Source organism: Simochromis diagramma, unplaced genomic scaffold, assembly GCF_900408965.1.
Source record: "Simochromis diagramma unplaced genomic scaffold, fSimDia1.1 OVJJ01000768.1, whole genome shotgun sequence".
Taxonomy (NCBI): Eukaryota; Metazoa; Chordata; class Actinopteri; order Cichliformes; family Cichlidae; genus Simochromis; species Simochromis diagramma.
Window position 1 is genome coordinate 107,625 of NW_024387035.1, and position 23,936 is coordinate 131,560.

General features: G+C 40.9%; 2 protein-coding genes and 1 long non-coding RNA gene across 3 annotated transcripts; 1 reads left to right on the plus strand and 2 right to left on the minus strand.

Annotated features, from left to right (window-relative positions):
- Positions 1-2,356: 2,356 nt before the first annotated feature.
- On the minus strand, positions 2,357-6,263 carry LOC120740766 (E3 ubiquitin-protein ligase TRIM39-like). The gene is made up of 2 exons (XM_040043242.1): positions 5,864-6,263; positions 2,357-4,282 (listed from the first exon to the last, which is right to left on the minus strand). Exon 2 carries the CDS (start codon positions 4,271-4,273, stop codon positions 2,582-2,584), a length of 1,692 nt encoding a protein of 563 aa, XP_039899176.1. The 5' UTR covers positions 4,274-4,282; positions 5,864-6,263; the 3' UTR covers positions 2,357-2,581.
- A 6,653-nt stretch (positions 6,264-12,916) lies between these two features.
- Positions 12,917-15,490, minus strand: LOC120740782 (paraneoplastic antigen Ma1 homolog). The gene is made up of 2 exons (XM_040043261.1): positions 15,079-15,490; positions 12,917-14,901 (listed from the first exon to the last, which is right to left on the minus strand). The coding sequence occupies exon 2, from the start codon at positions 13,920-13,922 to the stop codon at positions 12,924-12,926; it is 999 nt and encodes a 332-aa protein (XP_039899195.1). The 5' UTR covers positions 13,923-14,901; positions 15,079-15,490; the 3' UTR covers positions 12,917-12,923.
- Positions 15,491-20,672: 5,182 nt separating this feature from the next.
- Positions 20,673-23,128, plus strand: LOC120740799. The gene is made up of 4 exons (XR_005697496.1): positions 20,673-20,781; positions 21,234-21,313; positions 22,157-22,193; positions 22,820-23,128. It is a non-coding gene; the product is annotated as an uncharacterized LOC120740799 (long non-coding RNA).
- Positions 23,129-23,936: the final 808 nt, after the last annotated feature.

The following is a 23,936-nucleotide window of genomic DNA, read 5'->3' on the forward strand; positions in this document are numbered from 1 at the left end:
TTTGGATTTTTTGTGTGAAGAATTTGGCAAAGTCATTGCAGGCCATGGTCGAATGAAGTTCAGCTGCCACTGCCACAGGAGGGTTTGTTAGCCTGTCAACTGTAGAAAATAAGACCCGAGCATTATGGCTGTTTTTAGTGATGATGTCAGAGAAGTAGGACCTTCTTGCACTCCTCAGTTGTAAATTATAATTGTGAAGTTTCTCTTTATAGATGTCATAGTGAACCTGGAGGTTTGTTTTTCTCCATCTGCGCTCAGCTTTCCTACACTCTCTTTTTTCATTTTTCACCAGTGTGGAGTTTCTCCATGGAGACTTTTTCCTTCCAGAGATAACCTTCACCTTAATGGGGGCAATAGTGTCCATTACATTTAACATGTTACCTCTGGACAGGTCAGGTGTTAATAGGAAGACCTGGTTAAAAATTGCACTACTGTGTTCAGTTATACACCGTTTTGTGATCACTGCTGTTGATATATTTGTGTGGGCTGAGATTTTACTTTCAAAGAAAACACAGTAATGATCAGATAAGCCCACATCAGACACAGTAACCTTTGAAATGCTCAGGCCCTTGGAGATCAGTAGGTCAAGAGTGTGTCCTCTATTATGTGTGGCCTCTGTTACATGCTGAGTCAGCCCAAAGTTGCCGAGTGTTGCTGAGTGTTACTCAGGTCTTTAGTCCCTTTGTCCTGAGGGTTGTCCACATGGATGTTAAAATCCCCAACAATAATTACACAGTCGAGATCAACACAGATCACAGACAGCAGTTCACTGAGGTCATTAAAAAAGTGCAGTATTTGGGAGGCCTGTAAACATTAAGAAACAACTTTGGATGGGGCCTTCAGCTGTAAAGCCACATATTCAAAAGACTGAAAACTTCCAGGAGATAGCTGCTTACATTGAAATGATTCATTAAATAAGACAGCAACCCCTCCTCCTCTCCTGCTCGCCCTGACCTCACTGATAAAACTGTAGTTAGGAGGGGTCGTCTCGATGAGAACAGCTCCACTGTTACTTTGGTCCAACCATGTTTCAGTTAAAAACATAAAATCAAGGCTGTGCTCAGTGATTAAATCATTAATTAAAAATGTTTTCCCAGCTAAAGATCTAACGTTTAATAGAGCCAACTTAAGTGTTTTAGAGGCATTACTTGGGAGAAAACATAAAACATTTTTACTGTACAACATCAATTTAGAGTAAACTTTTGTTTTAGATAAATATTGAAATATCTTTTGAATTAGTTAAATGTCAGAATAAAGAGAGACAGAGCTTCTATTTTTTATCACTTTCATCAAATGTAGGAGCACATATACACTAAGTTTATTGTTAATTAATAAGAAAACTGCAGACGATTCCATTCTGAGCTGAAGAAGCTTCTGATAGGTTCGTAGAGTCCATGTGAGTAAACTGGTGGCACAGCTGTGGATGCATATGAGGCAAAACACAGAGCCTGTTTCTGTGACATGGGAACATCAAGAGATGTCAACCAAAACACCAGGAACAGAACTGTGGAGCTCCATAAGTGTGGCTCAGTTTGAATACAATTTGGTGCCATTTACAATTAAGAAATACAAACAATTTCTCTCTTTACTCTTAAAGTTAACAAATATGTTTTTTATATTTATCAATCTAAAAAAAAATATTTAGTCTGATTTGATGTTACAATTAAAAAAGTGTTTGTGTTTTGATCTGAAGAGTTTGTAAATATCTGGTTTCAACTGTATATTTGATGATTGTCAGCACAAAGAGAGAGAGAGGAGCAGAGAGGGAGATGGAGAATGAGGACAGAACAGAGATGAACAAGAGCAGGTGAGACACATGTGTTAGTCAAATGGTTGTTTACCAAAAGTATCACCGTATCATAGGTCCTCATGTATCTCGTACCTAGTGTTTCTTTTTAGGTTTGTTATTTTTCAAATTCTGCATTTATTAAATTTTGCAGGCTTGTTTGCACAACAAGGCTAAATAATTATATAAACTTTTCTCAATCTAAATAGTGTACTTTGGTAGAATTAAAAAAAATAAGTGTAGTGCAGGTCTATGATGGTTTTTAGTGCTACTATCATCTAGTTTTGATTCTGGGTCTGTCTTGGTTAAATCCTCAGTAGTCCTGATTTTGAACTGTTGTAGTCCTGTTTTAGTTCTGGATCAGTTCTGGGTCTGGTTGAATTGAGGTTTAGTCCTCGTGTCTTGATACAGCCCCGACTTTGTTCTGCCTTGCTGCTTAATTAAAAAACTAGTTTAAGGTGTCCTGCATATGTGATATATATTTTTCCCTATATGAAGTCATTATTTTTTGAACAAAACTCGAAACAGAGCCAATTAATCTTTCAGTCATTTCTACCCCCCCCCCAAAAAAAAAAAAAAAAAAAATCCCACATGCATACGACCCTTTAGGGCTAAGCCCCGGGTGTTTCAAATGTCTGGCTCCACCTCTGGTGGGAACATTTCCTGATTCAACTTTTCTTCAGTTCAAATCAAACTCCATGAGAATCAAAGTGTGAATCAGAGTCCTGATGATCAGATTCTATAGAAACATGGAGACTGTAGAGGATTTACACTCAATATGTTCATTTGTTCCCTTCAATCAGAATCAAAACAGAAATCAAGTGCCAATGAAATCGGGGATAGATTAATGTTATTGACAGGACAGATGATCAGAGGTGCAGAGTTTTTACCTCCATCATTCATATAGGGACAGAAGAATGGGTGGAGTTTGTGAGTGAAGGAGCAGCCAGTAAAGGAGTAGATCAGAGCTGCAGCACCTACATCATAAAAGGAGACCAGACCCTCCTCATAATCCACAAACACCCCCACCTTCTCAGGACCAGGATGGAGACAGAGACGGACTGAAGGACCAGCAAGAGCTTTGTACTTATTTCCATTTCTCAGCCTCACAGTCCAGAAACCATCCTGAGGTCTCAGTGTGATGTTTCCCTTCCTGTTGATCGACTCTGTGGCCACTCCTAAAGTCCATTTAGTCTTTCCTTTAACCTGAACCTCAAAGTAAAATCTGCCTGAAGAGAAACTCTGCTCTCCTAAAACCATAACACACTGAGAAAATCTCTCTGGGTTGTCTGGAAGATTCTTCCACACATCACTATGATAAACTTGTTTTCCATCATCAGACAGGATGAGAGCAGGATGAGCTGTATCAGGATCCAGAGTCACATCCACCTCATGCTGCTGCACCCTCTTCAGCTCAGCCTCTAACAGCTTCTTCTTCATGGGTTTCCAGACTGTCTCCTCCAGCTGAGCCACAGCTCTCCCCACAGTCTCCTCACATGATGGTGGATGAACTCTGACCTCTGTCCAGTCCTTGCTGGGTGGAGCAGCTTTCAGGGAGGAGAAGCTTTGGAGGAGGTGGAGGTGGTCTTCAGAGCGTGAGAGCTGCTCCACCTCAGAGCTTCTCTCCATCAGCTCAGAGATTTCCTGTTCCAGATCTTTGATGAGACCTTCAGCCTGTTTCTCTGTAGCTTCCTGTTTGTCTTCGATCTCCTTCATGAGCTCCTTCAGGCGTCTCTCAACAGACTCCATCAGAGCCGTGAGGACCTGAACACCTTCTGCTTTCTGTCTGTCTGCAGCATCTTTACTCATCTTCACCGACTCTGTGATCTCCTGAATCTTCAGTCGTCTCTTCTGGATCATCTGCTGAATCTCAGCCTCTGTCTTCTCCAGCTCTGCCTTCTTTCCTTCATATTCTTCTCTCAGAGGAACAAACTCGTGGTTCTTGTGGTCTAAAACAGGGCAGAGCACGCAGACACATGTCTGGTCGGTCTTACAGAACAGCTCCAGGAGTTTATCGTGCTTCGTGCACATCCTGTCTTCCAGGTTCTCCACAGCATCAACCAGCTGATGTCTTTTCAGACCTTTCAGCGTCAGATGAGGCTCCAGGTGAGTCTGACAGTAGGAGGTCTGACACACCAGGCAGGACTTCAGGGCCTTCAGTCTGGTTCCAGTGCAGACGTCACAGGGAACTTCTCCTGGTTTGGCAGCTTGTTGCTCTGAGCTGCTGCTGCTGGCTTTCTGCTGAGCTTCACGTCTGAACTGAGCAACCATCTCAGAGAACAACGTGTTGATGTCTAGTTCAGGTCGTCTCTTGAACACTCTGTTACACATAGGACACTTCTTTCTGCCATTAGTGTCCCAGTGCTGACTGATGCAGGTTTTGCAGAAGTTGTGTCCACATGGTGTAGTGACAGGATCAGTGAACACATCCAGACAGATGGAGCACAGAAACTGATCTTCAGATCGCAGATTGCTGGCAGCAGACATGTCTGCACTCTGAGGGAGAAAGAAGAGAAACATTTGATTCAAAATTCACTTTAAATTTCATTTTTACAAAGAGAGAAACAAGTGTCAGTAGTCTGAGGAGCTTGGAGAGAAAAGCGTCTGGACTTCTTTGAGTTTCTTGAAGACGTTTCATCAGAGAAGCTTCTTCAGTTCTCAGAGTAACTGGTGGAGACCCAGCAACACACTCAGACACAAACTGGTTCATCCAAACACAAACCTAACATCGTAGTGTCTGCTGTACAGTGCAGCATCCAGATGAACAGGATCAACGTTTGGGGATGAAGATAAATACAGTCGTTACAAAGATGTGAAATTGTTTCTCTGACTGTTTTACAGAAGGTCTAAGATTCATCCAGATCATTTGTATACTTGAATAAATCAGTTTGTTGGATATTTTCCATCAATTACTGTGAAGTAAACTTCGACCTTGTTGGTGACTAAATACTTCTTATTGTACGTCCAGATCAACGAGCCATTAATATTAAACAGTGACTGTTCCAGTAGAGCTGACAGTGAGGGGGACGATGAATCACAAACCTCAGAAATGTGTTATTAACTGTTGATCCAGTATTTTAATGGCATTGATGAGAACATGTTTATTCAGAGGTGTCTGTATATTTGGTCCATTTGTGCGTCAGTAAAAACTGTCCTGTTTTCTCTCACAGATACTGGAACATCACAGCTCCTCACAAACTCAGGATGTGGAAGAAGACGAACTTTTCCAGTCACTCGCTGGGATACATCATTCATGTTATTCTGGATCCTCAGAAAACATTGATTTATTTTTGTGTTTCACATATTTGTTTGTCCAAATCAAAGGTTGATGTTAGTAGAGAAGAAGCCACCATGATAAAGCCTGTGTGTGAAAATGAGACCAGTGGATTTGATCAAAATCACATTTAAGGAGGAATTCTGTCCTCCAGTTTGTTTAAATAAGCTTTGGGATTAAACAGCATCATCTATGTTTGTGTCTGATGACATGTTTGATCCAGGTCAGCTTGAATATCACAGCTGATGTGTGGAACTCTGACATGTTTAAAGCCTGATTATCAGGCTGATTCAAACACATCTGTTTAAATAATGAGATTCATGTTTCCACACAAAGTTATAAAGTGCAGCATCGACTGTTTTCAGAATGATTGAGGAACATCTGTGACTCTTACAGGATACACGAAGTCAGATAATCTTTGTAAAATGTGTGAATGACTTTTTGAAGTACTGACCAAAATCTGCTGGTTTACAGTATCAAAGGCTTTATATCAATAAAGAATAAATAGGTGTTTTCACGTCTGTAATCCTTATGATCAATCAGATCCAGAATCTATCTAATAGGAACAGGAAGTGATGAATAACCAGGAAGTGTGGAGTCAGTCTGAAGTCCAGAGCACAGCCTGAGTCCACAGTCCTGAGCAGAGCCACAGTGAGACTGAAGCAGCAGCTCGATGCTCCTACAGTGGATCTGTGGTTACATGAGCAGATTTCTATGGATCCAGTGTGACTGTGATGAGTCCTGATGAAGTGAACAGAGTGAAGATTTGTGTAGAAACAGGAAGTGTGATCAGCTGCACTCACCACTGTTGCTGAGAGGAACCTGATGGACTCCAGTGAATCTTCTTTTAGAGACAAACAGGACTCGACTGCAGCTCTGCTGCTGCTCTCTCACACTGTCACTTCTGCAAAATGACGTTGAGCTTCTTGTTTTTCAGGTGTTGCTCCGCCTCTTCCTGCCTCTCCCTTTACAGGAATCAGCCGGTCTGTACTCAGTGACTGTGTGCAGCGGGTGGGAGGAGTGAGGAGTGGTGTGTGGGTTCACACAGTAATGACGGCCTCAGGTGATCAGGAGAAACTCACCTGGATTTCCTTTTTCCACAGCAGACTGAGAGCTTCAGGTGGACCCTGAAGGAGGTCTCAGACACAGGTGGTAAAAGTACACACAGTGTGTACTGAAGTAGAAGTACTACTGTTAAAAATACTCCAAGTACTGTTTCAACTTCTTTACTCAAGTAAAAGTAAAAAAGTACTGGCTGTGAAATGAGAGTAAAAAGAGCTGATTGAAGAACATTTCTAACACGTGTTTATACAAAGCTAACTGAACCATGTGCTGCATCAACGTGATAATAAAATAATATTATTCACTTTGTTTCTAATGTAGCACCCAACTCAAGTAGCTCTGGATTAACCCTCGGTTAAGATGGTGATAGTACTCTGAGCGGGGCCCTGGGTACGTTACTTATTTTATTGGTAAACAGGAGAAACGATAGCTAACCAGTTTTAACCTTTGTACTTAGAAATCTTAATGTTGGCCGTGCCTCCACTTAGTGAAAATAAGGAGTTCTGTTTAATCTTCACTAAGAATAATGAATTTATCTAACATGCTAAACCTCTCTTTTACCTTTTTAATAACCCTTATCACTTATAAACTCTGCAAATCATAAATATGACACAACACAAAACTTTAAATTCAAAATGTAAGATTTAGTCAAACCAAAGTATGATTTAAATAAAATAAAAAAAAAACAATATTCCAAGTTCTGAAGTGTTTCCTTACAATTCAATTGGATGGTTTTTCCCTCTTCACAATTCACAGTCAATGTTTAGAAACAACACATTTATCCAAGATATTCCCCTTTCAAGTTCAGTTCAAATTTGTAACCTTTTAGAGCTCCTTTACTGAAACCGTTGCAGGCCTGATCGTTGCTCGGGCTCGTTGGGCCAGAAAAAACACACAAATGGCCGCTTCGCTTGATAAACAAGCAGAAAACAAAACGCACGTGCTCGTGGCTACTCACAAATCCTTTGGGCTAAGTGCGAGGACAAGCTGAGGGGCAGGCTCGGTTTGTGACCATGCGGCCTCCACTCGGCAACGTGGTCGGAATTAGCGGCATACATGGGCTGCTGAGCACACTGGGACAAACCCACGGAAATCCTATCCACAGCAGAAGGGTCCAGAGAATTCCTCTCGGTCCACTGTGCATTAGAGATTACTATTTAGTTCCATAGAGTAATCTGTAGCTTACATACTCAGCATACATAGCTAATACAGACTCTAAAATGCTAACATGCTAACTCGCGATTAACATCATACATTTTAAGTACTTATACATCCCGTTTAAGCTCAATGCTAACTCCACATTCAGTACTCACTCATCACAGGGCAAAACAGTCCATAACAGGAACGTAGACTCTGCATCCACGGCTATTGTTTTGACTATTCTCCCGTTAGCTCTGGTACACAACCTCCTCCGGTAACGTGCTGCTGCCGACTCTCACTAGCTTAGTTTTTCTTTTCTTCGCCTCACTTAGATCCCGCCTCCCTTACGTCTGATTGGACAATATGTTTACATCAACCAATGGGATAAGAACAAATACAAGATTGACAACCCAAAATGAGCTTGTAAAACAACTTGAAGCAAATACAAAGTTTTCCTCATTAGATAACAAACCTTTGGGTTTCTTGTAACTTTAACTCCATGAACACTTAAATTATAATTGACTTCTATTTATTGTGATTTTAAACACGTTTTTAATGCATTTGAACTCTTGTTTTGTTTTTTAAACACATATGAAATATTTACAATAAAGTTTTTACATGACAATATTTATATCCTCTTAACCTGTAGTGTCTAAAATAGATATTTGAGACCAGGCTACACCCTCCCCGTCTAAAATATTTAGATGTCCTCATCTAACGCAGGATTTTAGACTTGGGCTCAGAGTAATGCCTTGGGTGTTTAGAGTGTTTTACATGATGGTTTTTATCTCTGGTGCTACTGAGGTTCAACTGTATAACCATGCCTTGGTGTACAATAGTCACAGGTTCCTCAGACTGCGTTCCAGGTTTGTCATAGGTCAAACGGATTACTGGTTTCACCTCTCGCTTTGACTTTCGAGTTTTAGGTCTTGCAGGAGTCCTCAACTCCGCTTCGGTGTCTGCAGCCGTATCACTGGTGTCTCCTTCCACATTTGATGGCTGACATTCCTCTTCATGAGAACTTTCAGAAGGTCCTTCCTCCAATTCCGGTTCACTCTCAGATGAGGGGGAATTATCAGAGTGAAAAGATTCTGTGTTAGGTCTGTCTGACCTGAATTCATGTCCCTGAATATGGTCACTGGAAATGGTGGGGTACTGGTAGACATACTCATTCTCAGATTCTGTGTCTGGCAAGACATCAGATAATCGGTCTTCTTGGTCCCGTATCTGACGTCTGTTGGCATGACGTCTTCTAGTAACTGGTGTTCTTACTCTTTCAGGTGAAACTGAGTTATCTGCGATTCTGACAAGATAACCGATTGGTAGCAGATGGTCTCTGTGTAGAGTTTTAACACCTCCAGATCCTTGTTCCGGTTTTACCTTGTACACAGGTAGGTTTGGCAGCTGTGTGACGACAATGTAAGGTATTGACTTCCATCGGTCTTGCAGTTTGTGTTTACCAGTAAGGCCAACGTTTCTTATCAGCACTCTGTCTCCCTCTTGTAAAGGTTGGTCTCTTACTCTTTGGTCATAACGTGACTTGTTCCTCAAATGGTTCTTTGTTGCATTCTCGGTAGCTAGATAGTATGCTTGTTTGAGTTCTTTCCTCATTTTGTCGACGTACTGCAGGTGAGTCATCTCCGCGTCATCTTCAAGAACAGCGCCAAAGCAAATGTCAATGGGTAATCTGGCATTACGTCCAAACATTAGATAGTATGGAGAATATCCAGTAGACTCATTCTTTGAGCAGTTATAGGCATGTACTAACTGGCTGATGTGCTGACTCCAGTTTTGTTTCTGTACATGTTCAAGAGTTCCAAGCATTGATAGCAAGGTTCTGTTGAAACGTTCTGGCTGAGCATCTCCTTGCGGATGATATGGTGAGGTACGTGATTTTCGGATACCTAGCATAGACAAGAGCTCTTTGATAAGGCGACTTTCAAAGTCTCGACCTTGATCTGAGTGTATCCGGGCAGGTAATCCGTAATGCACAAAGTACTTCTCCCATAATACTTTTGCAACAGTGACTGACTTTTGGTCTTTTGTAGGGAATGCCTGTGCGTACCTTGTGTAATGATCGGTCACTACTAATACATTAGCAACTCCTTTGTTATCTGGTTCAATCTGAAGAAAGTCAATACAGACTAGATCTAAAGGACCTTTGCTAGTGATTTGACTGAGTGGCGATGACCGTTGTGGGAGAGTTTTGCGAGAGACACAACGTCCACATGTTTTGATGTACTGGTCCACATCAGCATTCATGCGTGGCCAATAGAAACGGTCTTTGAGGAGTTCTGTTGTCTTCTCGACTCCTAGATGTCCACATTCATCATGTAGTGATCTCATTACACTTGTTCTGTATCGATCTGGTAAAACCAGTTGTTTGTGAACTGTGTCATTGTCCAGTTTTCTCTGCCGATATAGTATTTTGTCTCTCAGTTCAAGTTTCCTGCTCTCACGACTTAACAAAGACATGTCAGGTGGTGAATTTTTGGATGTGATAAGTTGCTTTCCAGTCTGGATGGCTTGTTTGACTGGTCCAATGACTGGGTCCAGATCTTGAGCAACTTGTAAGTCTGTAGGAGTCAATTGATTTTCCAAAGTTGCTTTTAGGCTTACTGGAAGGACATAAGCTTCTGGAATCACGGATGTAGGAACTCCCAGCTGGTCTACTAGCCTGACAGGGGACTTAGTAGCTTCATAGATAGATTCCTTTTTACAGATAGCTTTTATTGCAGACTGTGGAACATCTGTCCATTCAGTGTCATTGGTGTGTTGTCGGGACAATAGATCTGCGTCTATGTTGTGACGACCAGGACGATATTGGATGTTGAAATCGTACGTGGCTAAAGCTGCAAGCCAACGATGTCCAACAGCATTTAGCTTTGCGGTGGTCAACACGTAGGTTAGGGGATTGTTGTCGGTTCTAACCGTGAACTTAGCTCCATAAAGATAGTCATGAAATTTATCCACGACCGCCCACTTAAGTGCTAAGAACTCCAGTTGATGGACCGGATAGTTTCGTTCTGACTCACTGATCTTTCGGCTAGCAAAAGCAACAGGCTTAAGGCCCTCGGGGTACTCTTGATTGAGCACGGCACCTAACCCGTTCAGGCTAGCATCCACATGTAGGACATAAGGTTTAGTGGAGTCTGCAAATGCCAAAACAGGGGCATTGGTCAGACATTCAATGATTTTTCTGAATGCGGCTTGACAGGAGTGGTCCCATCGCTCTTTGAATGGCTCAGAAGGTTTGAGGTACGTTTTGGTTGGGTATTTGGTTTGAGATCGCTTGTTTTTCTGAGTAGGTGGATAACCTTTGGTAAGCTCAGTTAATGGGCGGACTATGCTTGAATAATTTGCAATAAATCTGCGATAATACCCACAGAAACCAAGGAATGAGCGAAGGGTTTTCAGATCTGTTGGCTCTGGCCAGTTCCTGACAACCTCTACTTTTTCTGGATCCGTGGCTATACCATCTTTTGAGACAATATGACCAACATATTTGACTTGGGACTGACAGAACTGACATTTGTCAAGTGACAATTTCAGACCAAACTCCTCAAGGCGATCTAAGACTTTGAGGAGACGTTGCTCATGCTCTTCGAGTGTTCTACCAAAGACGATTATGTCGTCAAGGTACACTAGGACTTGAAGAAGGTGCATATCACCCACTGCCTTCTCCATGAGCCGCTGAAAAGTGGCTGGGGCTCCTGTGATGCCTTGTGGCATTCGTTCAAATTGATAGAACCCCAGGGGGCAGATAAATGCAGTCTTTTCCTTATCTTGCTCGGACATGGCAATTTGGTAGTACCCACTCCTAAGATCGAGGACTGAGAACCATTTGCTGCCTGTAAGACAATCTAAGGCGTCATCAATACGAGGGATGGTATACTGGTCGGGGATAGTACGACTGTTCAAAGTTCTGTAGTCGATGCAGATTCTGATGGAGCCATTCTTTTTTCGCACTACAACAATAGGTGATGCGAATGGGCTTCGAGACTCTTTGATAATGCCTGCAGCTAACAGCTGCTGTAGGTGTTGTCGTACATCATGAATATCAGCCGGAGCTAAACGACGTGAACGCTCTCTGAAGGGGGTAGAGTTGCTAAGGCGGATATTATGTTCTACGTCTTTAGCTAACCCCACATCCCATTCATCAAGAGAGAAAACATTACGTCTCTGCGCTAGCTTTTGCTGTAGTCTTTTCTTCCATTCTGCAGGGGCAGGAGAGTCACCAAAATCAAAGAGTTCGGGAGCTACGGTACTAGCTTCAGGTTCTAAAGCTTTAGGGTCGGTGACTACGTCCACTGCATGCATCTCGGCAATAACTGTGCCGACTTGGATAGAGGTGGGTTTTTCTGACTCATTCTGTAATAGAACGATGAAACTGTTCTCATCCATGTCACTTTCACGGAGAACACCTGGCTGGACCAACACGCCGGATGGGAGTTGGGGCATGGCAGGTGCTTCGACCAACACAACATCTTGGGGTTTAGTTCTTTTCTGCTCTACTTTACACGTGGCATAACATTTTTTTCCCGGAGCAATGGTAAGTGGCCCTGGACCTTGCCATTTCACTTGCCCTATGGGATCGTCGGCTGCATGGGGTCCTAGGGACTGAGTTTGGATTTTGTCATAAACTGCCTGTATCCTCATGGAGCTGACTTTGTTCTCACTACCGCTATCTCTGCACAGCTGAAATAGGCGGCTGAACAGAAAAGCGTTGGTACCAACCACTACAGGGGTTTCATGACCTTGTGGGGGCTCAGGACAGACGAGAGCGAGGACGTTAAGGGGACCCTTGACACCTGCTACATCCTCAGGGAACTCTATCTCTACTACTACATACCCATGGTAGGGATAGGACTCAGCTGATAGGCCCCAGATGGCTAGATTGGAAATGGGCTGTATAGGGACTGTTGGTATGTTGGCTCTATACCAATCCTCAAAGATAATGGTCACTGTTGACCCTGAATCCATGAGACCATGGCATGAGATGTTATTGACCTTAATAGGAGCTATGGATGATGGACCGATAAGACCTTCCGGTATGTTGACACTTTGAGTTGGAACATTGGTAGTATTAACTCGGGCAACACACTGATCTTGAGCGTCTGTACTTTGACTTTGTCCATGTGGGCTTCCATGCACTTGATGAATAAGCTTTTTGATTACCTTTTGAGCATTCTCCGGAGCTGTACATTTGTTTGCAAAATGGCCATTTTCTCCACATCTGTAGCAGAAATTATCTGACTCTTTACTACTCTTTGGCTTAAAGGTAGATGACTTTGGACTAAAGTCTCCTTTGGACTTAGAATAATGGCCTCTCTCTTTTGCATAATGTTGTGGCTTTACTGACATTACACTTAACTGTGTTTTCAGCTCTTTGACTTCTTTTCTTAACTGTTGCACTTCGCTGCTTGTGTCTGATTTCTCTTTTTTCTTTTCTCTGGACATCTTTTTGTGGCTTGACTCTGTAGAATGAGACTGCTTGTTGAGCTCTTTCAGCTTTTCTTTTAGCTCCTGAATTTCAGACTGAAAATCATGTTGCTGACAGCCTTTAGAGTCTGTTTCACTTGCTACTTGCACTGCATGCACATGCGGTCTCTGTGCTGGTTTTTTGAGTTTTTGTCTTGCAGCTTCACGCTCCTCTTCTTCTCAAATTTCTTTGAGTAGGCTTAAAAATGTCGGGGGATCATTTCGCTTATCTCTTAGACCTAGCTGAAGCAGCATGAAGTCTGATTCAGTGGCACCTTTAATGAGTTGCTCAAGTCTTGCTCTGTTGGCTTCATCTACCTGTAGGCCTCCTTTTTGCACTACTTTGTTCAGTAATCTTTCCAGTCTCAGCAAGAAGTTAGACAAGCACTCACCTTGTCTTTGATGCATAGCTCTGAATGTGAGATGCAATTCCTCACCGGATTCTGAGGTTCCAAAGGTACTTTCCAATGCCTGTAAGTAATCCATATGGTTTGCCATGGGATTAGACATGCGCACTGCTTGAATGATCTCCAGCGCTGGCCCTTTGAGACTCTCAATAATCCTTCTACATTTCTCCTTATCTGAGCACTCATACTCATCAGTCATGAACTTTACTTGTTCTAACCAGCTGTCTAAATTGTCTTCACCTGGTGGAGTAGGGTGGACTCCAGAGAAGATTCTAAAACGACGGTATGACTGGCTTTCATTTGGCTTGGACTGCAAAACATCACCTACCGCCCGAATGATTGACTCAGGGTTGCTGTTCCATGAGGTGCTAGGATCACATAGTCTTTTAACATCCTCCAATGTTTTCCCTTCATCATGTAGAAATCTGTCCAACTTCTCTGTGAATAGGTCAGAGTTTGTTTCTTGTTCGGCAACAACTATTTTCCATTTACCTCCTTCTCTAAAGGAAATCACCTCTGGTGGAACTTTGGTAGGATCGACTTCTTGACGGCATTCACATAACATGGTCAGGGTTTGATTATTGGCATCAAACATTTTTCCTCTTACTCTTACCTTGCCCAAGGTTTTTACTTGTTCGAGTGTTTCTTCTACTGTGGATATTTCTTCCTCTTCAGACACTCCAAGAACTAGGATGGCATGTGCCTGATCAAGCCCTTCACCTCTGCACCAATTTGCAAGATTTGGTTGTGAAACATTACTTTTAGTGGCCATAGTTTTAACAACTTACTTTGCAGGGGGAAGACAAGAAATAAATTAAAATTACTTTTTAGGACCAGTGTGACTCTTAGTCACTTTAAGGTTACAGCAGATTTAGTGGTAACTTAAAAGTTATATAATACAACAAAACAATCCCAGCGGTGCCTCCAATGTGTAGCACCCAACTCAAGTAGCTCTGGATTAACCCTCGGTTAAGATGGTGATAGTACTCTGAGCGGGGCCCTGGGTACGTTACTTGTTTTATTGGTAAACAGGAGAAACGATAGCTAACCAGTTTTAACCTTTGTACTTAGAAATCTTAATGTTGGCGGTGCCTCCACTTAGTGAAAATAAGGAGTTCTGTTTAATCTTCACTAAGAATAATGAATTTATCTAACATGCTAAACCTCTCTTTTACCTTTTTAATAACCCTTATCACTTATAAACTCTGCAAATCATAAATATGACACAACACAAAACTTTAAATTCAAAATGTAAGATTTAGTCAAACCAAAGTATGATTTAAATAAAATAAAAAAAAAAACAATATTCCAAGTTCTGAAGTGTTTCCTTACAATTCAATTGGATGGTTTTTCCCTCTTCACAATTCACAGTCAATGTTTAGAAACAACACATTTATCCAAGATATTCCCCTTTCAAGTTCAGTTCAAATTTGTAACCTTTTAGAGCTCCTTTACTGAAACCGTTGCAGGCCTGATCGTTGCTCGGGCTCGTTGGGCCAGAAAAAACACACAAATGGCCGCTTCGCTTGATAAACAAGCAGAAAACAAAACGCACGTGCTCGTGGCTACTCACAAATCCTTTGGGCTAAGTGCGAGGACAAGCTGAGGGGCAGGCTCGGTTTGTGACCATGCGGCCTCCACTCGGCAACGTGGTCGGAATTAGCGGCATACATGGGCTGCTGAGCACACTGGGACAAACCCACGGAAATCCTATCCACAGCAGAAGGGTCCAGAGAATTCCTCTCGGTCCACTGTGCATTAGAGATTACTATTTAGTTCCATAGAGTAATCTGTAGCTTACATACTCAGCATACATAGCCAATACAGGCTCTAAAATACTAACATGCTAACTCGCGATTAACATCATACATTTTAAGCACTTCTACATTCCGTTTAAGCTCAATGCTAACTCCACATTCAGTACTCACTCATCACAGGGCAAAACAGTCCATAACAGGAACGTAGACTCTGCATCCACGGCTATTGTTTTGACTATTCTCCCGTTAGCTCTGGTACACAACCTCCTCCGGTAACGTGCTGCTGCCGACTCTCACTAGCTTAGTTTTTCTTTTCTTCGCCTCACTTAGATCCCGCCTCCCTTACGTCTGATTGGACAATATGTTTACATCAACCAATGGGATAAGAACAAATACAAGATTGACAACCCAAAATGAGCTTGTAAAACAACTTGAAGCAAATACAAAGTTTTCCTTGTTTTACATTAGATAACAAACCTTTGGGTTTCTTGTAACTTTAACTCCATGAACACTTAAATTATAATTGACTTCTATTTATTGTGATTTTAAACACGTTTTTAATGCATTTGAACTCTTGTTTTGTTTTTTAAACACATATGAACTATTTACAATAAAGTTTTTACATGACAATATTTATATCATTTTAACCTGTAGTGTCTAAAATAGATATTTGAGACCAGGCTACACTAATAAATATTCCCAGCTTTCCTTTTTCCACAGCAGACTGAGAGCTTCAGGTGGACCCTGAAGGAGGTCTCAGACACAGGTGGTAAAAGTACACACAGTCTGTACTGAAGTAGAAGTACTACTGTTAAAAATACTCCAAGCACTAATTCAACTTCTTTACTCAAGTAAAAGTAAAAAGTAGTGGCTGTGAAATGAGAGTAAAAAGAGCTGATTGAAGAACATTTCTAACACGTGTTTATACAAAGCTAACTGAACCATGTGCTGCATCAACGTGATAATAAAATAATATTATTCACTTTGTTTCTAATAAATATTCCCAGCTTGAATCAGACAAGTTGAACATGAGCAGAGAAAAAGAAGGAAATCCAAATATTCCTGTGTTCAGTTTTCTCCATTTACAGGCCGACTGTGCCTCTAAACAGGAACATGAGCAGGAAGAGGCTGAAGTGGATGCAGCAGGTGGAGGATGCCTAACATCAGCTGGAAAGATTTACTGTGACGTTTGTTTGCTGTTTTCGCCTCGTGCACGAGAACATCACCAAATAAACTCGAGACAGTTTTTAATATTTCATTGTTCAAGAGCAAAAAGACTGACGGACTGTGTTTAAGGCCACCTCACAAATGTCACACATGAAATATTCAGTGTTTATTTGCTGGTTTGTTGGCAGCAGCTCCTTAAAGTCTGTCACACATCTGTTTGACCGTCTCCAGTTAATCTGAGACACCGGTTAATCTGCAACAGCAGCATCAGGCGGCTCAGCTGATCTCTGGTGTGTAGCTGCTGTGCTGCGGTCCCATTCCTCAGTGAAAGCAACAGCAGAACAAAAACTCTTGATCCACATGTTTGAAAAGAAAGCTTTTAAACAGATGGACACACTCAGTAAAGGACAAAGAAATAAGTAAGAAAAAGTTAGAGTAAAGAGTAAAAGCAGGAGCAACTGAAACAGGCTGCATGCTAGCTGACGCATGAGCACTAGAACTGTTAAACTTCATTGTTATGATTTTAGCACCGAGTTACATGAAATCCTGCATCAAAAAGAACAACACAGCGATCACAGACATGTTTCTGCCAACAAACCAACATTAACCCAGAAAAGCCTCTAAAACAACCTGCTGTGGTTTGGAGTAGAGATTCCTGAATTTACCAGGTGCACCTGAAGGCAGCACAACTTAAACCGTAAATAATGATGTAGGTGCGCAAATCCTTTTCAAGCGTCACTGCGTCAAATGAGCCGGCTTACGTTTGTTGCACTTCTACACCAAGTTTTACGCTCGCGTTTCTTTGTTGCTGATTTTTGTTCCACAAACCAAAAGAAAAAAAGAATCAACCTTTAATATATTTTCATGTGTGTTTCAAGCACTATGACATATCACACACACACATGCTGAGTGTGTCACTGATAAAGCTGTGACACAGCAGCTCACTCAGTCCAGTCCAGGTAACAGACTCACCTGTTAGCAGCACGTCTGAGAAAGCCATCCTCAAAGACCCCACATCCCCCCAACACGGACTGTTCACAGTTCTACCCTCAGCACGAAGGTTCAGAAGTTCAAAATCCAGAACATCCAGACTCAACAACTCCTTCTTCCCACTGCTATCAGACTCTTGAACAGCTGACCTGTTTTAACAGTAATGTTTGCACATCAGGTCATCTTTCATATCAAGCTCATAGATCCTTTGCACATACGTCTACCTCACACTTACATTTAGTCTCCACTCATTTATTCATAGTATTTGTATCTTATCTTGTTCTATTTGTATATATTAGCCTGCATCTGTGTGTGGACAGCAAAGAAAGAGTTTCATTGCACAGAGAAACGCTTTTCTTTGTAAATATGACAATAAACGCTTTGAAATCTTGAAATGTTGATCTGATTATTCCTGACACTGATTACATCTGAAACCATCAACAGTCACATGTAGATCTGCTTCATCTTCAGCTCTGTGTTTTGTTTTTGTCTGATCTTCTCTGAAGCTTCCTGACAGTCAGCAGCTTTGACCTTTGACCCACATGAAGCTAACATGTGACACAGAGTCAGGACGCTCCGTGGAGATCCATCAGCACAGCAGAAACACGCTCGGGGTCATCATCTTTATAAACTTCCTGTGGATCCTACAGTCTAAGATCCAGAGCTGTCACTAGGATGGTTCAGTCATTTCTCATCAGCTACAATTAGAACTCAGAGCTGAGCAAATATAATCAATCACATGCTGTAGAAACATAGAAGTTTCTATCCTTCAGAAAACATCTGACAAAAAGATCTAAAACTGTGTGAAAAGCAACGCTTGTTATTCTCTAAATGTTGGGTCACAGCTGTAGATTACACTGTGAGTGTTGGTCAATAATTACATTTAATTTAATTTCTCTTTGTGCAGGTGAACACTGTCCAGTCTTCTGTCTAAATGACTGCTTTGTCTTTAAAAAGGTGAAGAGTCTGAGGCCGGTGACAGTCCAGTTGTCCTTTCCCCGAGTACATCCTCACAGCGGCTCACAGGACGAGGCCTCACTCCTGTCCTGCCAGAGGAGAAGCTTCAGAGTGTCCGTGCAGTTCAACCACAGCTGTCATATTCAGTACGGTGTTCATGCAGTTTGCTACCCGACAGTTACAGCATGTAGTAATACAGTCCCACTGCCTGTTCAGCAAATGCAAACATATGATGAGTTCAAGCATGTGATGACAAAGGCCTCCCACTGTGGGCATTTCATCATGTTTAGGAGCCTCATCCAGCCACACATCTGATCAGTGGAGTATTAGTAACACAGAAAACTAAAGAGGACGTGTTACTTTCATCTTTTTTATTTTATACATTTGTCATTGTTAGACATGAGGTTCACTGAAATCATTTAAAAAAAACAGTTTTGTCAGATTTCTCTCCCTCTTCCATCTGACTGTGTCAGCTTGTCAGCATCTGTTTGGGATGAGAATGCACCAGGAAGTAAATGAAAAGTACCATTAAAAGCAGGAGAGGTTCTTATATTACAGAAGAAGAGATTATTGTAAAAAACTATCTCAATGCCATCAATGATTTAGGAACCTGAGAGAGGACTTGGTAAAATAAGATGTTCTTATAACTTCACCCTGTGATGAGCCAAGCTGCGACTATCAGAGATGGTGATGTAGGTACAGAGCACGTGAGAGTGCGGTCCAGGAAATGTCTCTTCCAAAACTAGATGAAGGCACAAGGGGATCAATGTCAAGGTGTAGAGATTCGACATCTTCAGCCTTCAGTGGAGACTCCATTTCTGGCTCCAAAACACCTGGGTGGGTATGGATGGCTCTGAGCTCTCCCAATCAATGTCCTCAGTTTGAATTTGCTGACATCAAGAAGCATGTGTAAATGATTTTCAAATCACAGAAGAGTCTGTCATGGTTCGAATTTGAGGAGAAGACAAACGACTGCATGGTCTCAGTAGATGTCAGAATAGGTGATTTTATTATACATATGAACATATGGGGAAGATGAGCAGCACAAGCCTCTAAGCGCTGATCTCCCCCGAACAACCACGTCCCAAGGTTTTTATTACAATGATGACGTCACACAGTCAGACCTTACTGGAAATGATAACAGTTTGGGCCTGTTCAGAGAGTTTACCTAATATGGACATCAACTACTAGTTTTTAGAGAAAAACAAGTGTGTATTACATTTGTGCCTTTTGTGAAAGTATATCTATCAGAAAACTGTCCTCAGACGACCCTCCTATTCTTACTAAGTGTGTGTGTGTGTAAACGTGCATGTGTTATCTAAGAGCGTGCAAGTTCTTTAAGGGCCTGTGTACGTGCAGAACTGAACATAGAACTAAGGCAGGGTCCAGCAGGACCCACAGGCTTCTGAGTGGTCACAGAACTGTGAAACAGCTTTAAGCAAATAACAAGAATAATGTAGAACAACAATAGACTGATTAAAGTACTGATAATCTGTGTAGATTAATATTCTAGTCAAAGTAACCCAGATGTAGTTCAAAGATTATTCTGTCAACTGGTTCAACCATGGTAAATGATTAATGATTGATACTTCTGATTATAACTGTGATCATAAGAATACAAAATAAAATATCTCCTGGTCACAAGTCAAGAAAAGAAAATCATTGCCTTATTACTAGAGATGGACTGATCCGATATTACGTATCGGTCCGACACTAACGTAAATTACTGGATCGGATAGCGGAGGGAAATAAAAAATGTAATCTGATCCATTAAATATCAAAAAAGCACCTCACAAAACTTGCGACACTGCGTAACTCGGCTCATAACCGTAGCACGTGGGAGCAGTGTGGTCACGTGATAGAGCTGCTGTGTGTATTTGGAGCCTCGCTAGCAATCCAGCATTTCATCTCCGAGGAAGTGATCTCAGAGAAAAGTAAAGCAAGTGTGTAAGTCCATCTCTGAATGTTTGTAAAGCATTCCCATATTAAGCTTAACGACCGATATATGGAGCGACTGCCTCTCTCCCCCTCTCTCTCCTGCTTCAATCATGAAACTGATCAATGATCAGCTGATCGGCTTTTCTGTCGCGAGTCCGTCTCTTCGCACCAGAAAGAGGAAACCAGCGGCTGAACAACAGCAGCACGTTTAAGCTTGATAAGCTGTTGTTAGAATTTATTTAATATTACTTTCTACACCAGGATCTTTTTCTACGTAGCTGACGGCTGGTAACTGTGCAGGGGCGGATCTAGTGAAGTTTAGCCAGGGGGGCCGATAGGGCAGGAACAGGGAAAAGGGGGCACAAAGACATACTTTTCTTTCTTATTCTCATTTAAAATGTCGAGCTTTTAATAAATAATTATCTGAATATTACACCCAAAGTTTTAATCTGATGTAAAATGTATAGAAGTCCATTACTGTATATATTAACTATTAAGTCTACACTGTAAACCCCAACAGTCTACCTGACTTATAAAGTTTGTGGCTATAACAATTGAAATTCCTCACAAAGTTGAAACAACTTAAAACTTTTCTGTTCGGTTAACGATTCAAACAGTTATAATTGTACATGGCTTAGAAGTTAAGAGTAAATACTGCTTTCTTAATTATGATTTTTGAGTAAATGTTTTTTTTCTGAGCTCCGCATGTGGACGTCAACTACGTCATGACGTTTTCTCTCTAACCTGAACGACGTTGACAGAAGATTCTGTTCAATATGGCTGCCCTTCTCAAGCGACTGGAGAACACATTTGGAGAAACGTGTAAGTAAAACGGAACCTTCGTTATGTTTATTTTTTCCGTAAAAAAGCAAGTATATTAATATGTTGCAGGCAAGAACTTGTTTTCGAATGTGCTGTTGTGTTAAAAAGCACAGACCCAGGTGGTGAATAGTTGTTCGCTGTTGTTCGCGCTCTTTTTCAAACATAGATTATGTCGTCAGTTTTAACCGATTAAAACACAGTTTTACTAAGAATCACACACAAAGAAAGGGTCTTAGTGATATTTTAACGACCCCTTGCCAACGCAAGAAAGTTGGCGTTTTTACAACAGCAACCTCATTGTTCGGCAGGTTTTTTTTTCCTTCTCATTAGCATCATTCAAAAGTGACTTAGCTAGCAGTGGCAACTTCTATCTAAAACAATTGAAATATAGCAAGGTTTTGTATATTTAGTGTGCTGATAAGGTTTTCAATATTTTTATTTTTTCTTCCAAGGCTGAAGACCAAAGACAAAAAGACAGAAGAAAAAAAAAATTCAGACTGCAATTAATTTCAGGTGGAGACAGTAAACACAGGTGAGTTGAAAGATCTATTGAAGAGACCTTTCTTCATGGCCATTAAAACATTTTTAGGTTAAAAGACCTGTGTCATGAATCGCTGTGCAGCAGACAGGAGTTGGACCTAAAATGCAGGACTCAGACTCAGGGGATGAACTCAAAATCACAGCTTTAATTGCTGCTCACAGAAAACGAGCATACAAAACTAAACTGGGAAAATATAAACTCACAGCTTGCAGAGAGGCACACGAGGAAACACACAGCTTGAGGGACGACGCAGCACTGACTCAGAGAAACACAGGGTTTAAATACAATGGGAAGTAACGAGGGGAATGAGACACAGAAGGAGAGCACAGCTGGGAGAAATCAGAACTGACTAGACAAGGGAGCAACGTAGGATACACTCACATGAGACACAGACCTTCAAAGTAAAACAGGAATTAGCACAGATGCAAACTAGACTAGGGGAGACAGAGCAACTAAGAAACACAGAGGGCAGCTACCAAATACTCAGAACTAAACAGAATACAAGAAAACCAAACTAAGACACTACACTAAAGAATAAGCTGGGACAACAAAGAGAACTAAGAACATAATACAAAAAACTCAGAGGCACAAGAAACTCAAAACACTGGGTCACTGACCCAGGACCGTGACAACCTGTTTTTTTTTAATCATGCCCTGGCTTTGTCACACTGAATCATGTTGAAAAGATCTATTTTCATGGCTCCCCCCATTACCATTTCCTTGTACTTCTTTCTACCAGTCTATTTTATTTTGTGACATTAACATCCTAAATGTACCCCTAATTATTAATAGCTGTGTTAGTATTTATAATGCATTTTTTTTTATCATGTGCAGATCTACCAAGGGTCAGTGGCACAGTTCACCTTTTGTGGTAAGTTATAACACTTCATATGTGGTCACATAAGTAAGTTGTTTCATCAGTTGTTCAGTTCTTATAAAATGTTGTATAATTGTACCAAATCACTGAGGATACATCCAATGTGTAAATCACAATCAACAATTTTACTGTGATATTCGCTCGTGTTTAGAGAATCTCCATTATCTTTGTTACTGAGTTTCCATTTTTGTAGGGCCAAATTTGTATTAAAAATTAATATTTTCATATGATGTGAAATGACTCAATCATTTCTAATTTTTAGAAGAAACCATTCATTAAGTCCCTTAAGGTGAAGATTTCATATATTGATAATGATAAAATTAACACAAATTAAAAGTTTCACTGATAAACACACAATTTTTCCTTGCTTTGAACCCCATGTTCTATATAGATTACAGCTCTGGTCTGGAGAACACTATTTTAAAATACTGTGTAGGGTTTTTGTCAAATGATTAAGAAACAGACTCTCTGTCACAAGAGACAGAAAGGTTGTATCTTAAAAGAAAAGTCTCCAAAATTTAGTAAAGTCTGATGTCATGCAGTTTCATAAACATGTATTCTCCCCAAAGAATGACACCTGAAAACTTTGCGTTAAATGAACTTTTCTTTTCCCTTTTTAGGAGGCGCCTGATATCAACGTGAAACGCACTGCAGTACTTCGTGCCCTTCCTGTATACCCGCGGGAGGAGGACCCAGAATTCTTTTAGACATGTAATGTAAGTGTATTTTTGCATTACTTAAATTCTGCCAGTAAGATAAAATGCTATGGATTTTTTTAAATACAATTTAATACCCTAGCAGCTACCAAATTGTACAAACAAAATACCCTCTCTGTAGAAAACCCACACACACAGAGGTCAGGAGCAGGGCACAGGTGTATCACAGCACTATGGCTATGCTGCAGGTGGCCCAAAAACCAGGCTGAAGTCAAGATTTAGTTTCTTTTTGAGATAAAGTCATGAAATAAAAAATTACTTTTTTAGAAAAATAACAAAAATACAAATTATGTAATGCAAGAAGCTAACACGTTAATGTACATTTTTCAAAAAAAGTAGAGTACCCTAACTCGTTACAAAGTAACCCACTACACTGCTGAATGTTTTGCTAGATTACAGGTCATGCTTGTCACATTCTCTCAAACCAACCTTACTTATTTAATTGGGGCAATCGTGGGTAGGCAGGTGAGGTTTGGAGATATTTTCCAGTGAGTGGATATGAACCGAGATCCAAGTGGTGGAGTGGCAGTCGGCACTGGAAAAAAAGTCCTGAAGCTAGTGATGGTGAGATGAAGCCTCATGATGAACTGAAGCTTTCCACCCAACTGGTCGACTCATGGTTCGAAGCATTGTGATGAGTCATTTGCTCTACTGCGCCATCAAGTGGACAATTCAAGTGAAACGGGCTCAATGATTATAATGATGTGATGTGTAAACCGCTAAACTGAATAAATAAATTGTTTTTCATGGTTATTTATCCCGAATATTGTCTCAGTATATCTGATACAAAAGAGAAAGTGGAAACTATCAGTACACAGTTTTGGGGATGATTGTGTAACTGCGTAATCATTCTTATGTACATCTCAATAATGACACAAACTAGTGTGTGGCACTTCAAGTTGAATGAATAAGGGAATTACTATTGTTCATGACACCAATAACTGAACTCTAAATATTAGTTATATTTAATATTATACTAATTTTATATTATATTAATTTAATTAATATTTGTGTATAATAA